The sequence below is a fragment of the Pygoscelis adeliae genome, unplaced genomic scaffold (assembly GCF_000699105.1).
Source record: "Pygoscelis adeliae isolate BGI_AS28 unplaced genomic scaffold, ASM69910v1 Scaffold26, whole genome shotgun sequence".
Classification (NCBI taxonomy): domain Eukaryota; kingdom Metazoa; phylum Chordata; class Aves; order Sphenisciformes; family Spheniscidae; genus Pygoscelis; species Pygoscelis adeliae.
This window is the reverse complement of record NW_008825104.1, coordinates 2738672-2757672: the sequence shown is the minus strand read 5'-3', so window position 1 is coordinate 2757672 and position 19001 is coordinate 2738672. Positions and strand designations below refer to the sequence as shown.

General features: G+C 39.8%; 1 protein-coding gene across 1 annotated transcript; it reads right to left on the bottom strand.

Annotated features, from left to right (window-relative positions):
• Positions 1 to 11859: 11859 nt before the first annotated feature.
• Positions 11860 to 18966, bottom strand: BTF3 (basic transcription factor 3). Its single transcript, XM_009327235.1, has 5 exons — positions 18869 to 18966; positions 15791 to 15904; positions 15393 to 15594; positions 12817 to 12873; positions 11860 to 12221 (listed from the first exon to the last, which is right to left on the bottom strand). Exons 1-5 carry the CDS (start codon positions 18935 to 18937, stop codon positions 12175 to 12177), a joined length of 489 nt encoding a protein of 162 aa, XP_009325510.1. The 5' UTR covers positions 18938 to 18966; the 3' UTR covers positions 11860 to 12174.
• Positions 18967 to 19001: the final 35 nt, after the last annotated feature.

The following is a 19001-nucleotide window of genomic DNA, read 5'->3' as shown; positions in this document are numbered from 1 at the left end:
ACACGAAGGAAATCAATACTATTTAAAGTACCTGCACCGTGATCCTGACCAAAGGTACTGGAAGGCTGGGGAATAATCCAGCTGAGTTCTTTGGGTCAGAGCCAGAGAAATAGTGAATTAAAAACGCTAACTCTGTTATTTCAAAGTGACTGAATATACAATAGGGGGAAATGTAGAAAAGAAAAATCCAAACCTATATGGATTAAACCCAAATTCGTGGCCAAATTTCTCTCTGACTCTTGTACTGAAACATCTGTGGTATATAAAAGGTGTGAATCGGGTCAGAATTAACCTCTGAAAGGTTGGCTGTGTGAGAGCCAGTCCAGAGACCCATTTCATGAAGCTGAAATCTGAAATGGAACACACTTTAAGGGAGGTGAAGCAAGAAAATGTAACTGATCTTGCAGGTGTTGGTGAAATCCTTGCTGCGTTTCAGTGAGTATTATCTGTCTCCCAGGCTTTGACACTTGTATTTTTATGTAGGGTTTACACCAGTTTTACTGTGTCGTGCATGATTATATCAGATGAAAGAAACAGCAAATCTCACATGCCTTGGAAGCAAGGGAAGGAAATTGTTTCATAATCAAAATCTAGAAAAATGTCTTACCGTAAGTAATTTTAAAATAAAATAATATGAAGTGGCAATTACTGTAAAGTTGCATATTAGAACTACTGAGATTTAATGGCCTTTGTAAAAACAAATGTTGAACTTCCATGTTTGTTGAAAAACAACACAAATAAAATGCAAACTGTGTTTTCTTGAAATATCGTAACCTGAGCCATTTCTGATTAATTAAGACATCTTTTGTATAGAGATGCTATACAAGTATGCATAAGGAACAGAATTTCCTTTTTCTGAATTAGTGTTACAGGAAAGCACTTGTTCTAAACAATGAACATTCAATATCTGTTTTGTATTGTGTCTTGAACTTCAGTCAGCATTGAGTTAATATAGAGGAAATACACTAACTAATTCTTTACTATTTCCTGGAAATGTATCCTAGAAAATGCATTTTTGGATTATATGGGAAGATAGAAAACTAGAGGAACATAGATTAATACAGCAAAATGTAAAATTTCTTCCCCCTTTTTGCTGTAGAATTTCAAGCAATTGTCAGATAGTCACCACCACGCCTCCCACAAAACCGAGTACAAAGGTGAAGGTGGTCATCTTTCAGAAGCTGTTTGCTGCATTAAGAGCCCTTTCTATAGGATAACATTGTGCTGCTAAGGCAATGATCATGGAACTGAAGTTTTCTGTGGCTCTTGTGAGGGCCCTGCAGGGAACAGCCAGCAGTATTTCATAAGCTATGATTCAGACACCCTGAGGAAAACGTAGTCAGCGTTAGCAAACTCGGGGCGGGGGGGGGGAAATTATGCAAAGAAACAGCTTTACTCACTGGGAAAAAAAAAATCTGTCAAGAAAGCACAGACAACTGTTGATTATGCAATATTAACAGCGTGCTTCACTCCACATACTTTGTGTTTCTCTGAGGCACAACAATGATTTTTTATTTCTCTTGGTGTAAATAATTCTGAGTATTCAGTTTTCTTTGTTCATAGTGGTAAAAACTTTAAAGCCCCTGACTGAGCATTGATAAGCATTTTGAAATGTCAGCCTGCTGGTTTTGTTTTGGTGAACAATTTCTATAGCCTCTGATGGCAGGGAGAAGACACTGGGAGTTACCTTTGAACCACACTCATGGGTCTGAAGGCAGCAGTGCTTCCTTGCCGTGGCATGCCACAAGACCAGAGGAGTTTGAAAGCTCTACAGTCAAAATCTTAACTCCAAGTTGATTGTCCCCAAACCTTTTACCAAAAGCTCTTGCCAATGTAATTTCTTATGGGAACGTTAATAAAATATTTTACATTTGAACTTGAATGACAGCATACTGTATTTCAGAGTGTTAGCAAACAAGTTGCTTTTCCTGATTAACTATATTATTTTTGCCAAATTCAATGTGCAGCATGTAATCACAGATGTCATGAACTCTCTGCCTCACAAAGCAGATTGCCTAGCAGAGTTTCATGTAGTAATAACAGCCAAATGCTTCAGAGCTGCACAAAGTCTTTGTCTCATTCATTCATGTTTGACTTTGCAGGGTGTTCTGGTCTATTTAACAGAGGAAGTACACAACAAATGAACTCTAGTCTGCAATGCACTGGGTGTAACGTTTGTCAGAATTAACATTCATTTACAGCTACTACTGGTTGCGACAGCTTAGAAACCGTATAGTGCAAGACAGATAGGCTTTATCTGTCTAGCAGGGAGGTAAAAGAAAGCTAAAGAAGCAAGCAGCTCTGTTCATAGAGGGCAATAATACAGGTGTGAAAATTCTACCAACGAGAAAACAAAAATTTTACACAGCCCCTCTGCAATGCTCAGAGAAATTCTGCTTTCTCACAGTTAGGCAGTAGCTGAGATAGAAAATGAACCAACAAAGGCAGTGAAGAATAACCATAAATAGATTGTTAATATTTGATTAAAAGAAGTTAAGATGCTGTCTGTAAAGCCATTCTTAAAGGAACCGTGACCGGTACCCCCTGCTCCCGACCCCTAGTAGTGTGGTTAGCATAACTAACGCCATTTTGTAAGGCACGCGGCCATTCTCTGTGACCGAGCAGGTCACGTATTCGTTCCCTTTCCCCTCGTTACCAGGCCCTGAAGGTCCTGTGCACCAAGTAGACGAACCAAACACATTTCTTCTTCCCCTCCCTGCTGGCCTCAAGGTTCCTGGGCACCAGGCCATTAACTGCCTTCCTTGCCAGCCTTGAAGGCCCCAGGCACCCGGCCAACCCGGTGCTGCTGATGACCCCGCCACAGAACAGGGAAGTGTACCAGCACCCAGAGCACTGTCCATAAAACCAAGCAGTTACAAGTCCTAAGGGGGAACTTGGACCAGAACTGCTGCTGGACAGTGAGATCGTGACACCCCGGTGGCCAGGGACGCCTCCACCATCGTCTGCTTCCTCCAAGGACTGAGGGAGTGACTCGTATTCTTTTATAAGATTTTCGAGTCTAGATTATGATTGTTATGTTGATACAGCAAACCATGTATTAAGATCCAACACAATCTGCAGAGGGTCCAGGTGATTAGAAACCATAAGTGAAGTTAGTATCTAGGTGATTAGAAATTATAAGTTAAATTGTATTATAAATTCTGTATTATGCTACTTATAAATTGTACTACATTGATTCTGCTTGGGGAAATCCTGTGCCATTCTAAGCATAAATTCTGTGCTATACTAATCATAATATCCCGTTAAGAAAAAAAAGCTTTAATTCTAACTACAACTTAGTGCCGTCATCATTCTGCCATCCCTAAAAGAACCTGTCTATCCCTCAGTGTTGAGTGACAGAAACATAACTTTAAATCTATACATTTTCATCCAGAAAGGATTCAGTCAAGTGAGGAAGTTAATCATGTACAATGTTAGCATTACTATTTGCATGTAAATTTGATGAGCACTTTGTAACGTTTTTACTTTGTAAAGCTCTTCCCTGTCTGTTCTGGTTTTCCCTGGGGCTGTTACTAGTTCCACTCTGTTGCCTTCTTTGTTCATCTGTCTTGTACTTTGAATTCCCCACTGGTTATTTCTGAGACAGTTACAGAAAGCAGCAACCTCTTGCCAGACCTTCCCAGGGTAGAGCCTCATCTCCCTTCAGCCTCCTGTGGGTTTTTCCTTGGTAACTGGGAACACAACAAAACAAAACAAAAACAAACAAAAAAAATCAGTGTCCTACACCTCCTCATGCTACACAGGGAGCTGGTGCCCCCACCAGGGAGCCAAGGGATGGAAAATAGGGCCTCTGCTCTCCACCTTTACCAAGGACCATGCGAGGTGATCACAGCTCCCCAGTGTGGCACCAGAGGAAAACTCTGTCCCAGGACCATGATGCAAGGCTTCCCTCGTGGCACTCTTTTTTTTCAGAGAATTCAGCAGTTGGTATCCGAATGGTATTCCTGCAGAAAGAAATACTATTACTCAACTCTAAGGAGATGGAAATAGGCCACTGAACCTTATTCTTTCTTGGCTGAGAAACAATATAGACAAACTTCTACTTATGGCATGCACCAATTTTGGATTTCCAAAGCTGTTTTACTGTGCCTTAGTCCTGCATTCTTCCAGTAACCTTTAAGCAACCTTGAAACTCACTTCTTTAAACCCTGATGATGCTTCTTAACTTGCAGCCTGAAGAGACAGCTATAAACTAAGGCCAGAACTACTACTTATTTTCCACAACTGTTTTATAACAGTACTTGGAACAAAAAGTGTCAGAAGTAGAGCAACCATGAAAGTTTATCCTAATTCTAGGTAACTTGTTCTGCCTAAGCAGTTCACATTCACAGCTCTAGGTAAACCCTAGCATGAATCAGATGCGACTCCATATTCTCATGAAACTGTAAAGGATAAGGGATAGAAAAAGAGAGAAAGGCTGTACTTACTGGGATGTTAGACTAATATCTGTTCTGCATTTTTCACTAGGAAGCTTGACTGTTCGGGGCATTCCAGCAGGGTTTTTCCTGCACACTGTGGACCAGACTTTTTTGCCTTTACAACAGTATAAACCACTGGAGTGCAGGCACAGCCTGTCACTAGAATGATCATCATCAGTATCGTTATAGCAGTTCTGCTCGCATGCACCTCCTGCTGTGCAGCACATAACACTTTCAGGAAGTACACTGCTCCATCTGGCAATGAATGTATAACTGGCTGAATCAGGAATCCAGTCGCTTGGAACTTTAAAGATCAAAGATACTGTTAGGGGTTAGTCCTAGGAATGACATCTGAATAGAACTTTCTGTTGAGGTTGATTTGTCACCAAATTAAGCTAGCAACTCTCCAGGCATACAGGACTGTAAAGCATGTCAGTCAGTCTTCAGCAGATGAGCAGTGATGAAGCCAGCCATGCATGCATAAATCAGCGGGAAAGGTTGCAGAGCCCAACAGGAAGGGAGATGTAAACTGGGCACAGCAACAAGGTGGATTACAGCTGTGGGACTGCGCTGCACAGCTCACCCTTTTCCTGCAAGAACAAACCTAAGTAATCTCTGAATAATCCTCTGGAAAAAAATCCTGACCTGCATTGTGGGGAATGTTGTTTTGATTCATTACATAAACCAACTGCACGTGCTCCTTTTTAAGCACTGAAATCAAAACATGACAAATACAGCCACATGACATGCTTTTCACAGCCCACAAGTTTTTCTAGCACATCAGCATTTCTGTTTCATAAACAGAAAATACATCTTACAGGACAGTATCATTTTCATAGAAATTCTAGTATACGCCACTTGCAAGTATTTCAGGAGGACCCATCATACCATCCAATGGCTTGACTCAACCTTTCTATATTATTGTCAGCTAGAGGACACTGGATGATGTGTCAGGTGATGTCCATCTGCAGGCAAACTTGATGTGCCAGCACTTAGCCAGGCTTCTAGCACAGTTGAAAAACCGGCAAGCTCTGGCTAAACTCTGTAAAACCCTGCACTCTGGATTTGTAGCCATTGGGCTACACCTAGATTATATTAAATGTTACAACCTAAAGGACTCAAAACACAGTTGCTTCTGAAAATGCATCACAAAAACAGCTTGCCTAGCTGTTCTGCATCTGCGGCATAATGTCTCTCACGAGTACAGTAAGATCACAGGCATAACAACATTGCCATTGTCTCCAAAAAGGCTTTTGTTTAGAAGCATTATTCTTTTCTGCTCACATAAAATGTGAAGGTTTCAAGAAGATCCACAACCTCCCAAAAATATACTGGTGCATCCTTGAAGGTTCAAGTCCCCCTTGAAATTTAACTTACAGCCTGCTGACATAGTTCATCTGTCAAATATACTGTATTTCCTGATGAAACCAGGGAGCTACAGAGATGGGGCGTAATTGAAAAAGCAAAAGTAAAAACAATTCCAGGTTTTGAAACAAATAAGAGCGCTTAATTTTCAAGGTACAAATAATACGAGGAACAAATATAATGGGAGTAGAGGCTCTATTCTACAAATGTGAGCGGGCTGACACACTGAAGCAGAATGACAAGCCATCTAGTCTACAGCTCCTGACAGAGGTCAGCCTAGACACCAGTGTATACATGCAATAGGTCACATCTAAGCAAGTACGAATCTTGTATACTGGTGGAAGATGACTCAGTGAATCCTGAGACCTGTAGGCTACTTCAGCTTCTACAAACAGTAAAAAACACACCAAAAAAATCTTAATGATCATCACCCCCAGGTAGGAATTACTGGAGCATGAAATGCTGCAGATGTACATGGGGATTGTTTATCCAAGTGCTGCCCCCAACATCTGCTGAAGGCAAACCCCAGCTGCAGGAGCTGCCTATGCTGGTTTCACGTTGTTTAGGAACTTCCCTAAAGCAGAAAGAACTGCACCATCTCTTGACTCCTAACACTACGTGATGCAAAGCAGCCAGAAGGGAAATAAATGCATTTTCACATTGAGTCTTCCCTGCTGCTTTGGACGCCAACTGTCCCAGAGACAAAAACTTGACAGACCCCTCAAATCAATGAGCCTGCCGCTCTGCTGCCACAACTGTTCAATTTTTTTCACTTCACCTCATTTTTAGCTTAGGTATGAATCCTACCAACGCTCATGTTCACATTACGTTTACTGGATCAGGAGCCTTGAGGCAGTAGCTGTCTCTCTCTCTCTTACGTTTACATAAGACTTACACATGGTGGGGGCAAATGAATCCCCCAACGGTAACACAACAAAATGTGAGTTGACTGACCTGTGTAGGGGAAGCCAAACAATGTTAGAAATTAGCACAAGTGCAGAAGTCCTTAAAACACAGTTGATCATAATAAACATTGTAAAAATGGTTTCTACCCACTCGAGTCTGCTATGTATCACAGCCATGTTGCTCACATAAGTGGCTCTAATGAGGCATTGCTGATTTTAACTGCTGCTAGTCCTGCAGAGGCAACAATACCAAAGAGACAAGGAAGATCTTACTCACCACATGCATTACCAACACCATTCTACTGTGACTGCCTGTTACACTCAACAGGTGTGTAATGCCATAGATGTCAAACGCTAATGTCACAGATCTAGCATAGATTTTCTCTCACAGAAACATCTTTACGTTATCTTTGTCCTGCGCAGTCACAAGTTGAGCGTGAAAAAAGCCCTCCTGGATCTCAGCTGGGTCCTTAAAAGTGGCAGTCTTACTTAGGCATAGTTATTAGGAACCCATTGCAAAACAGCAGCCCACAAAATGCTACTGCTGAGAGAAGATCTGACCCTCAAAACCATACTGAGTTATCTCTGCAATTGCCTGATGCAGATGCTGGAAATAACAGGAAGGCATAGCAGGACTAGCCACAGTTCCTGGAGCTGTGGCTTAAACCCAGAGTTCCTCCTGTTTCAGTACATACTTCTAACACCTTCAAATCTTGCTTAATCTTAGTGCAACATTTTAAACCCAGTGATAATAAGCAGGTGCAAACATTTGCCATGAGTTATATGTTGGTTGTGAAGCAGGAGACTGCTTAGGTGTACATCGCTGAAATTTTTGAGATTCCAGCATAAGCCCACTACATTATTAATTCAGTTGCAGCTCCATAAAGTCTCCATAGAAGTCTCCAACCAAAGAAAGTAAGACCCATTCAACTCAACCTCAGGTGTCTTCTAAAAACTGGGAGAGTAGGGCACAACCCACATCTACATTTTTCCTGTCCCCCCCCCCAAAAAAAAAACCACAAAGGAAAACCACTACTCATACTTAACAGAAATGTAGAATAGGGATTTCAAGTGCAGCAGATACTTCTACCATTATCTGTCAATATCCTGCATAGTACATCAAATCCCTGACTGTGTGAGAAAAGCGTTGCAAGTGTTGGTTATTGGATATCAGAAGCCAAAGCACTGTGTTGTACGATCAGACTGACCTTCAACCAGCCCAGGATCTGAATAGCAGTAAGATGTCCCAGAATTCTGCCTTCCGCCTACGTAAGAAATAATAGACATATGCTAAAAAATAATGATTTGTGCTTGTACCATTACACACTAATTAACCTCCAATTTGTTTGGATTCATTAGTAATGCAAAAGGTTGGGCTGTAACTCATCTGTAAAAGTATTATTAATCCCTGCACTACACAAACGTTGTTAGAATGGCTTTTTCATTGCCAGGATACCTTCACTGCAATGTAAAGGCAATACAGAAGTTGTATCTGTTAAATCTATTTCTCACAAAAAAAAGCTTGAAGTTGATTGGGATACACAGAAATAGTTACACTCCTGGTTCTCAGAGCTTCTAGATGCATTTACCTTTAAAGTTACTGGGCTTGACTCACAGTCAAACTAATCAGGATACTCCCTCGTGGTACAGACTGTCCACCTTAGCTAAGTAAGTTTGGCTCAGCTGCACTGTCAGCTCCTTTTCCGTAAAAAACACCTCCTCCCAGAGTCCAATCCCTGTTACAGATCAGGATCTTTCAACTACCACATCCAATGGGAAACATTTTCAGCAACTCTCACAAATTGCTGGATGTGGCTGAAACTATAGATCCGAAAAGGAACAAAGAATACCTTCTAAGAATCAGGAGCCACATTGCATATATTTAGGTAAGCCCAAGACATGCTGAGTACTTGTTAATATTTTAAAATACCTAGTTTTAAAACCTCTCTTCTTTACATATAACACCATCTTGCCAGTCACTTAAGGCTGTAATCTAGTCATCATCAACACAGACTTCCCCGTAGGCTTTCCTATCTGTGCTGAATATTAACTCTCTAGTTTCATAGCTTGTTCAATCCATTCTCACAAACAGGATGATCAATCAGCTTCCATGTTCTGGCTTCTCAATCACTCCCCCCACCTCCCCTGAAAAATACTAACTTCCCCCACTCACCTCCCACCACCTTTAACATTCCCACACACAAGCTTTTTTCCTAGCCACTGTTCTGATCACATCTTGTTTTTCTTAATTCTTCCACTGCCTCTGACCACAAATACAAGCTATTCTCTTCATTTCAAATGTCCTCTGTTACTCTATCCGTACCATAATGTGACACCTAAGTTTTCAGCAGAGATACAGGAAACCACTTTAGGGAAGGTGACATATCTATATGATTTTCCACACGCAAAACACATTATTAGCACAAAATTTCACAGAAGTGGGAACTACATGAACTTCCCACACACCCCCCTATGTTACTATGCTAGTCAACATAGTAAGATACTATCTTGCTAATCAACATAGTAAGATACACAAGTATTGATTTGGTATTTGAGGTAGTGAGCTGTGAACATTTTAAACCAACTCCAGTGATCTTCCCTGGCCACGTATGTTAAATATGCACTACTAATCATGAGAAATTCTCACTGGGAACATCTCCCAAGAGACACAACCTCAAACTCACACCACTTCAAAAAAAAAAAATCCAATCTGTAATAACTCAAGATGCCTTCTAGACCTTTAAAAACAATGTTATTTTCAAACCATAGTAGGGAACTTTTTATATATGCACACACACTAGCTTAATAAAATAGTTTCACCATCATCCAAAAGGATTTGTTTTTATTATACTAATTTTAAAACAGAGCAAAGCCCTTAAAGCATGAGATGAACAATTTTGAAGATATTTCTAAAAATCTATTGCAGAAATGATGAAAAAAATCTCACTAGTACCCACCACTGCATTGGAGTCAAGCTGGTACAAAGCTTTATGACAGAACCAGAACATGCCCTTAGCTTTTTAAAAATAAAAAGCTCAAACAAACCTTTGTTTCAATAGAAATGCAGGCATCTGTTTTCGTTTCTCCATTGTCCAAGGTATTTGGAATGGAGATACGAAGCCATTTTCCTTGAGCAAGACTACAGATGTGAATCTGTAATGGTGTAATTACAGCATGGTTACATAGAAGTTCAAGCTAATGAGCAACATCAACACAACTATTTTCAGTTTCTAGCAGTTAATGACAGACTAGGAAGACCATAACCAAACTCCTTACTAAGAGAAAATAATCACAGCGTTGACTCCAGGACTGAGCATTTAAGTGTTAGACATGAAGACTACTATAAACTTCCAACAAGAGAACTACTTCCATTTAGAACCTGCTATAATCAAGAACACATTTTGATCTTATCTTGATCCTCAGTCACAGTTTGGGGGTGCAGAGATATGCCAGTATTTCCTGATAGGGAGCATACCTAGCATGTAGACTTCCACAGACATGTCACGTGGCTGCTTATCACTGGATTAGCATTATTTTGCATTTCAAAGATAGTTTTAGCAAGGATCTTATTTTTTAAGCACCAGGTATGTCTGTTAGTGGGGAAAAGGCTAACACTGCCTAGATCATCTAAGCAAGACACTAAATCATGAGACAGAAACCAGTATGAAACATTTCATGAGCAAGGGCTACAGTGGCTTGAAGGAAGTATTTCTGAGGACTTACGTATTTGAATCACAGAATGGGCAACACATTTATTGATTTCTCAAAAAAATCAGCACACATTTATTGACTTGACAGGACACAGGAAGTGTGGTAAACAGTGCTGTAGAATTTGGTTTTCACCTTTTACAGGGGAATTAGCTTAAAGTCACCATCCTCATTTCCAAACTCAAATTTGCATAGTTTAGTTTTTCTACCTTATTGCCACAATTCAATTAAAGCACTTTTTTATTTGAATTAATTCAATGTTAAAAGTGTAATTTAGTGATAAAGTACTTACAAACTGAGACAAGTAAGCTGAAATTGTTACTGTAAGTTCTTGCACCTGACTTCAGCCACATCATGCTCACATCAGACTGCTGTCTTACCTCAAACCACAGGAGTTGCACAGCTTGAACAAGTTCCTCTCCACTGTTTCCCAACAGCAATGACTTACACCACGACAAACATGCTTGGCAAGTCAGACACAGCCTCACCTTTTCCCAGGAACAAGGAGAACTGTATGTTATGGCTATAGCAAAGTTTTACCCTGAATTTTATCCTGCACAAGTCAGGATGAGTTTCCACTTCCAGAAGTATTTGCTCTAGAGACAACCTTAGAAGGCTGGTAGTCGAATGCTCTTCTATCCCAGCTTAGCTTCTGTTATGGAAGCAATCAATTCTATCACTAATACCAAAGACTCCCAAACATGAAGTTTAGCCCTCACCCCTGGAAGCTCCAGCTATGAAAAGGTCAGACTGGAGTTTAAAAAGTCTTCCTTGTGCCCAAAAACCAAGTTCTCTCTTTCTCTGAAACACACAAAAGCAATGGAAAGAACATACTCCTGAAACATCCAAATATAATTATTAGTTAATAGATCTGAAGATGCTAAATACAGACTTCATTAAAAGCCATTATCAATTCTATTACTGCTTTTTCCCCTTCCTATACCTCATTTCCCCCACATAACTGGCATTTTCAGGTAAGTAAAATTAAAATACTGGGAAAGTATTATTTGGCTCATTAAATAGTTACACCCTGGAAATATCTATTAAACACTCCCTGAAGATAAAAATTTAACGTTAGTATCTAGTCCCTCCAAGATGCCAACAGCTTGCCACTGTTCTTCAAGGCCAAGCAAAGTTCTCTCTCAACCTGCACGTTTTATGTTATATTAAACCACCAACAATTATTTCTAGGATACAGATCTATTTCTTAAATTCAGATTACAAAGTGACTTAAAGCGTATGTAGCTCTGACCTGTAAACACTGGGAATTCATCGATAAGTCTAAAATGGTCCATTACACACAGAAAAGTTTTTTTAGAAGCCATTTTTCTAACACAGCAAAAGGAAGATGCTCTGCAGAAAAGCAAGACCTTTTATGGTTGTTTAATATTTATGACCAATTTTTTTCCCCTGCTTTTCTGACAAGAAGCCACACCAAAAAGTTTATTTTATATTTTTATTGTATGCCAAAGTTCATTAAAGATGGGGTTTGCTTGTATACAAGTTACTCAAAAATTGTGTCTAGGCAGAGATTCGTTAGCAATCTGACTTATTTCAAAGCATAGGTTGGTTCAATCAGGCCACAAAAATAATATTGTGTACAAGCAGTAACTAAAGAGCTGCAGGTTCAAGGAGTTTCCAAATATCACAGATCTTGAGATCTCATCAGGAAATAAAATCAAAGCAGTCACAATATAAAATAGCAGCTCCATGTAGCTTTTTCAAGTCTTAACTTTATTCAGAAAGTGACACTTAGTTCAGTTCGCCTCATTCTTTGAAGCTTCATCGAAGTTTTCAACAAGATCTAGAAAAAGAAGAATGTTGAAATTAAAGTTTGACCCACTTCAGCTTTGCCAAATGTTTTGGTTTTGGTGTTTTTTTTTTTCTTCCCAAAGTTCTACTTCATATCAAGTGCTTACAACATAAAAAACTTTCAGCTTATAAAACACAGACCAAGTAACTTTTAAGAGTTTCATGGTTCATTCTTCTTGCTCAACCAAGTAAGCTTTAGATTGTTCACTATAAAGCACAATTCTAAGAGCATTTAAGTTATGCTGTTGTTATGCTTTTAACACAGCATTTAACTTCAACTTCATTGCCTACAACTGGGCAAAGTGATACTGAGAGGGTAGTTTCTTCCCACCCTTCTTACTGAATATTAAATAATTATCTCAGCCATAGCTATTACTCCTACGCAGGACAAAAATGCTAGCTCAAACCAATAGTCCATATAAGTTTCTCATAGTGTCTGAAAATAATGAAATAACCCGCCCACAGAAATTCTGCGACAGCGAGTGACTACTCAATACTCTTACCATCCTTGGCCCAGTCTTACACTACACATTGTTCTCTCTCAGCAAAATTCACTTCCTTTTCCTCCATTGCATGCTTGTTCTTACCTGGAACTTCATCATCATCATCTTCACCAGTAGCAAGTGGTGCTTTTCCATCCACGGCTGCAAGAGCAAGTAGTTCAAAAGCATCAGTCAAGCTCACCATAGGCACCCTGACTAGTTGTTTTGCTTTGTGTTTTTTGAAAACATTATCTGTCTGAGCTAAACTGCAATGCTTTATCCAGTTCCCCTGCTGCATAAAAATCTCCAGCTAACCAAGGAAGTTCACATTCCCTTTTGTTACTGATAATGCTCAAACAGCCCAGCAGGGAAATGAGAAGATGCATGCTAAACCAGTTTATTAGTCACCATCTTGTATCTAGGTATACTGAGGGCCTTGCATGGTAATTATTTTTCAGCTACAAGTGCAGAGATTGATTTTACCAATTTCCCTTAAAAGCAGCTTGGTATATTGACTACTCAGTGTTTCTCAAGGTTTACGTATTTTACATCAGCAAGTTTAAGGAAAATAAAGGATCTTATGATCCTAGACCTTCAATGAAAACTAAGGTGTAATTGTGAAGCTGCAGGCAGACACACATGACTAAAGGCGCTTAAAGATATTATTGTTACCTGGCAAAGTCAGAGGAACACGGAACCGGATGCACGATTTTACACTTAGGTGGTTGAGGTAACCATGTGTTCTGGTCCACATCTCTGCTGACTCAGTGATTTCTTAACCATTCCCATTGTATTTGGCAGAGCTAGTGAGACTTAACCACATCCATTGTAGCCGACCAATGAGCACCTGGGAAACTGCAGCAGTATAATGCTAGTAATAGATATCTCAGGTCCCTGGGTGCCTGTGCCACTACTTTTACTGCTATTCTTAGCTGTACTACCAAGGGTAAGCTGTCTTATACTCTCTATCACCTCAGTTTTATCCTAATTAATCCTTCTCAGTTTTCAAGAAGAGCACAAGGAAAGAGATGGGTTCATACTAGACGTGTACCCTGATTTATAGGGAACCAAAACAGATGAATGCATAAACTTTGGTCTGAAAGGGCTTGGGACAAGGTCACCGCTAACCCTCATTTTGTTTAACAGCAGAAAGCTGTTACAGCTTAAGTGCATCTTAGTGTCAAATACGACATTTTAGAAGCAAACCATGTTATTTCCTCCTAAATAGCCTGCATTCTCTCTCATCGACAAGACAAGACTAAGTTTACTTTAGCACCTGCAAATGCAATCATCACGGACACTTCACTCTTCGATGTCAGGCTTCCAAATCTAGCAGACAATGCCGAATGGAAAGTTTTGTCCAACTACTCTGGCACCCACGCAAAGTGGAAAGGAATAGCCATTTACTAGGTCATACACAGCAAGCACTTTAAACAAGCTTCCCTAATATTAAAACTGCACATTTTAGCTTATGCAGAACATACCCACCTTGTTATGAGAAGAGAGATCTTAGGGGATCATTTTAAATCCTTCAAGTTTTTTTTTCTTTCAAGCCCTACTACTACCACAAGGAAGCCACACAGGTGACATTAGGAAGGAAGGACCTGAGCTCCATGGGGAGAAGCAGTTTATCGCACTTCCTGAAGACTACTTCTAGCAGGATTTTTTCAGTGGGAAGTTGACAGGAGGGAAGTATCATCAACTTTAGGAATGGAAATAGAGGCTGTCTTGTTGGCAGCAAAGCACAGGAAGAAAAAAAATGTAACTATCAAGTTCAGAACTACCAGAAACACTTCTCCTGCTTTCTCTGTATTTAGGATGTTCCATACCTTGGAAGGAATGGGCTTAAGATATTTCAGAAAAGTAGGAAGACTGTACATGCAGGACACGAGGAATGTTCCCAGTGTCAACACGCCTGTCTTTCACTCCCAATTCTCACCCTGTAGCAGCAGCACCTTTTCCAAACACCATATACTTAAGTCCCTCCTCTGCTTTTCCCATACCGGAAGAACAAGTGTTCATGCTCTGTTACTAATTTAAGGATGGAATAGGAAGTTGGTGTATCTAGCTTAAAGCTCATGCCAGTCCTGTTCCTAGCTTAAAGCTCATGCCAGTCCTGTTCTCTACACTTGTTCTACACACACAGAAATTGTAACATACTTCCTTACAAACCCTGTGTAATTCCCTCCTAGTTATCAAAAAGCCCATGCAAGAAATACCTTCACCACACCTGTGAGGCAGCAAAGCAGTTGCAAGATGTCTGTCCTCAAGTCCCTTTCCCCATTACTTATGTTTCCATTCAAAATGTCAAAGCAGACATACTCAAAGTTTATCTTTTTTTAAAACCTAACTCTTCCAGAGTAACTCATCTATATAGCTTTAATGAACGAGGTATGTAAAAATATGGTAGCCACATCAAGGAGTAAACCACCATGAAATCAAGTCTGGCTACAGCCTTCCAGTCCTAGACCAGCTGCAAGAGACGCTGACAGGTGCCTCTGCTTTATTCAGTTATACTCATCATTGGATTTGAGCTATAAATAAGATCCAGAAGCTCCATTTCTTTATAAGCATTTTATAATACGCATGCAGACAGCACGAGTGCACTGAATTTCACTGCTGCTATACAAATAAGCCTCATGTCAGCTGCTGGCATGAAATGCATTCAAGTTTCAACTTACGTTGCTTCGGTAGAGCTTCTGCCAATCTCCTCAGGCTGGTCAGACTGTCAGCTCCAAGCTGATTTAAGATGCTAGGAAGCATTTCTGTCAGCTGCTTTGTCTCAGCATGGCCAGTGATAGTGAAAGTGTTAGCAGCCAGAGATGCCTGAACTTTAGGGTTATTGAAGTGAATGACTGTTCCCTGGTTGGTAAACATGTTTACCTGCAAGAAAAAAAATTCAATATTTGAAGCAGTTTAGCAAGATTTTTCAATTTAACAGGAAACTGAAGTTCTTAAAGCTCAATAAAGACCTACTGATAATTTACAGACAAGTTTAGGATGTTACTTACCAGGAAATTGATTTTGATACATTCTATATTTCTATATAGAAAACTATTTTTTCCTTTGAAGCAATTACCTCTTCAATTCCAGAAATATTGTTGACTCCCAATTTCTTCAAAGAAAACTGAAGTTTCTTGTCATCTGCTGTAGCTGTTCTGTGGACAACCTTCTTCTTTCTGCGGGCAGTACCCTTTGCAAAAAAAAAAAAAAGTTACAAATTAATACTTAAGTAGTTCTTCACAAACTCTAATCCTCAGGGCCATATAAGTACTCTGTAGGCACCTACAAATCAACTTAACATACAAAGTTCTGCTTCTGTGTCACAGTGCACACAACCCCACCCTTCCAACAGCACTGCAGCGATCTTTCCCTTGCTATAAGGCAAGCTTTGCATGCCTGTCAGAAATGTGAGGTTTTAGGCAGCGATGCACCAGAGAACATTTATGCCACAATTCTTATAGGGATTCCGCACCATTTTAGAAAAGAAAAATTTCAAGTTTACCCTTATCTGTTATCATAGGCATAAAACTGAAGAATGAGCACAGTTTTAGGTAATTTCTGAAGCTTATGAATTTTTCGTTAGATCATCTTTCTTAAATTGTAGCCAAATTTTTATAATAGTCAGAGGCCATAAAGTTACCAACTTTAACATTCATTAACAAATGAATATGAGAAAAATCAAAATACTCAATTTTTATTCCAAATAGACATCTCCCATCTGATGGATTTACACATACATATTTGAAGAACACTTATTTTCCCAAAATATTTTATAAGTATGTTTTAAAAAAATACTTCTACATATTATTCCAGACCACTCCTGTTTAGAAAGCAAAACAAGCAAAGATTAAGTTGCCCTACAGACACGGAGCTCTAGGTTTCTCCAGGGAAATAACTGTCCCATATTAGAAAATATCTATAGCTATGAAAAAGCAGAAAGTGTCATTCTATACTTCCTTGCACAATCATTAAGGCTTCAGTAAATCTGACATAAAATGTCCAAGAACAGGTGAAACTAAGCTCCCTTCTGACACACTATAGCTACTAATCTAAGTCCTCCTACTCCAGTTGCCCATCTGCCACATGCTAGCAATAACAGAACGCGTTGCTGCCCAGCTGTATAAATGGCTGCAATACCTTTTGAGTTAACTGGCAGAAGTTAGAAAACTGGCTGGATGCTAACAACTCTAACATAATCCAGTTACAAATAATGAGGAACGTTAATGACAAATTCACATGACACTAACACTTGGAAGACTACAGCTTTTTAGTTTAGGCATTGTCTAGAAAGCTTGATATTCATTCCCTGCTACTATCAGGTTAGCGCACACGGCAATTTGAAAACCACTAATACACTAGAAATGGCTTTATTTTAGTACCTTGGCTACCCAGGAATTGAGCTACATAAGGTATACATTAAGCCTCTCTGGACAAAAGAGATTTTTTGAAATTTAGTGAGAGGATGTCCTGAATCAAAGGCTGTATAGGAACATGTACCTCCTTTTTACCCGTATTAAAACATAGATATCAAACTTCAGACAATGAGTTTAATTTAAATGAACAGCTGCTGCTTTCATCTCCACAGATTTAAGCTTCTAAAGATTACAGGTTTTTACTAAGCAAATTCTATCCTGATCATGCTGAGACATGCTGTTCACACCCCTCTACCTCTATATTAAAGAGGAGTGGGTACAGCAGGCCACCAATGGAATACTACAGACTCATCTGCGACTCCTCTAAAAAAGTTTGGAAGAAGAGCCATGACATTTAGCTATAGCGATATTCTACACAAAAATCTCAAATTTCACATAACAAAGTACTTGTTTGTACAAGTACTACGCAATAGTACAAAGGGCTATACAATAGCCCTCCATCTAAACATAATACTTAGCATATTTGTAAGATCTGCAGCCTTGCAACATCATGAAAATCCTCCAGCAGAGGCCATGTGCAACCTCTTCTCACAAGAAGTGACTCTTCCCCATTTGCCTCCTCCACACCCATCTCAACTTATACGGTGACAATGCCATGAAGGATCCCAGTAATAATTTCCAATTATAAAACAAATTTAAAAAGTCAAGTTCAGGCATTCAAAGTATTTCACAGGCCAATTTTAAAACTGAATGACAGCACTACCAGCATATTCTAAGCTTTGCTTAATGTTTCTAAAAGACCTGTATTGACCAGAATGCTGCAAGAGCTGTAATCTGAATGCATGCTCTAATGTGACAAACGTTAAAAGCCTCTATAGTCAGTACACACATGCCGGTAACACGTACACAATCATCAATACAATACAGCAGTTCTCTGCTTAACTAGTAACCCATACAAAGAATACGCAAAATCACCAAGCCAGTTAATTACATTAACCCAGATTTAAGGCTGCCTAAATCTCCAGATAAAGGCAAAAAAAAATTCATCACAGGAATGAAAGCTCCTGAAAACTCTGTCAGCAAGAGTTCTGTTGAATAGTTTGTATTCTAAAATACTGTGTGTACACTTCCCCCGGTATAAAAAAAAAAATCACTAACAAATTCTTACCTTGAAACTGACACTGTAATTAAAATGTTTACTAGCATATGACTATATTCAACATACTTTTTTATTTTCAGATTATAAGTAATCACACAGCTACATATATTCAGTTTCAGACTGTAATAAAATAAAAAGGTCTTCTGAGCATGTTCCTCTACAATTAGAAGAGTATGACAAGTACAGAATTTCCAACTTTGTCCTAGAAGGCAAAAAAACCAGCCATGGACATCTTAAAGATTTGTGACGAGAGTTTGGAACATAACCCTCTATAATCTGCTATGAAAACCATACCCGAGCTCACTTGCTGTAAGGTCTACTCACCTCAAATCCTACATGCCGTCTAAAATAGCCTGTACAAGAATACAGGCTGCAAGTCTGCTGTAATATATTATCACAAACCCCAACAGAAAACGCTGGCGTGTCAGCTACTACATACTTCTTCTGTCGAACTGACTCTAGAGACCCCCTGCAGCAGCACAGCCTCCCCTGAGGACAGTCAAGCCAAGCTGAGAGTACTTAGGGCCGCTCCCCATCCCAGTTTTCAGGACCCCTGGTGCTAGGTTTGGTGTGCGTGTACGGACACGCATTCCCGAGGGCAGCGTGGGGAGGCGGCTCCTACCTTGCCACCGATGCGCACTTGGGCCTGCAGCTTGGCGAGCTTTTCTTGGTTCATGATTGTTTCTTTCATCTGCGGAAGCAACAAGAGCGTCCATGGAAGGCGGGCGCGGGCAGGGCAGGGGGGGGCGCAAGGG

Bases quoted from the DNA above. Each gene is read 5' to 3' on its own strand.
- BTF3 (XM_009327235.1), bottom strand. From the start codon at position 18,937: ATGAAAGAAACAATCATGAACCAAGAAAAGCTCGCCAAGCTGCAGGCC. The intron at 12,874-15,392 runs GTAAGTTGAAAC...TTGCTCTTGCAG, and splicing joins AGAAGCTCTACCGAAGCAAC to CCGTGGATGGAAAAGCACCA. The intron at 12,222-12,816 runs GTAAGAACAAGC...TTCTTTTTCTAG, and splicing joins TGATGATGATGAAGTTCCAG to ATCTTGTTGAAAACTTCGAT.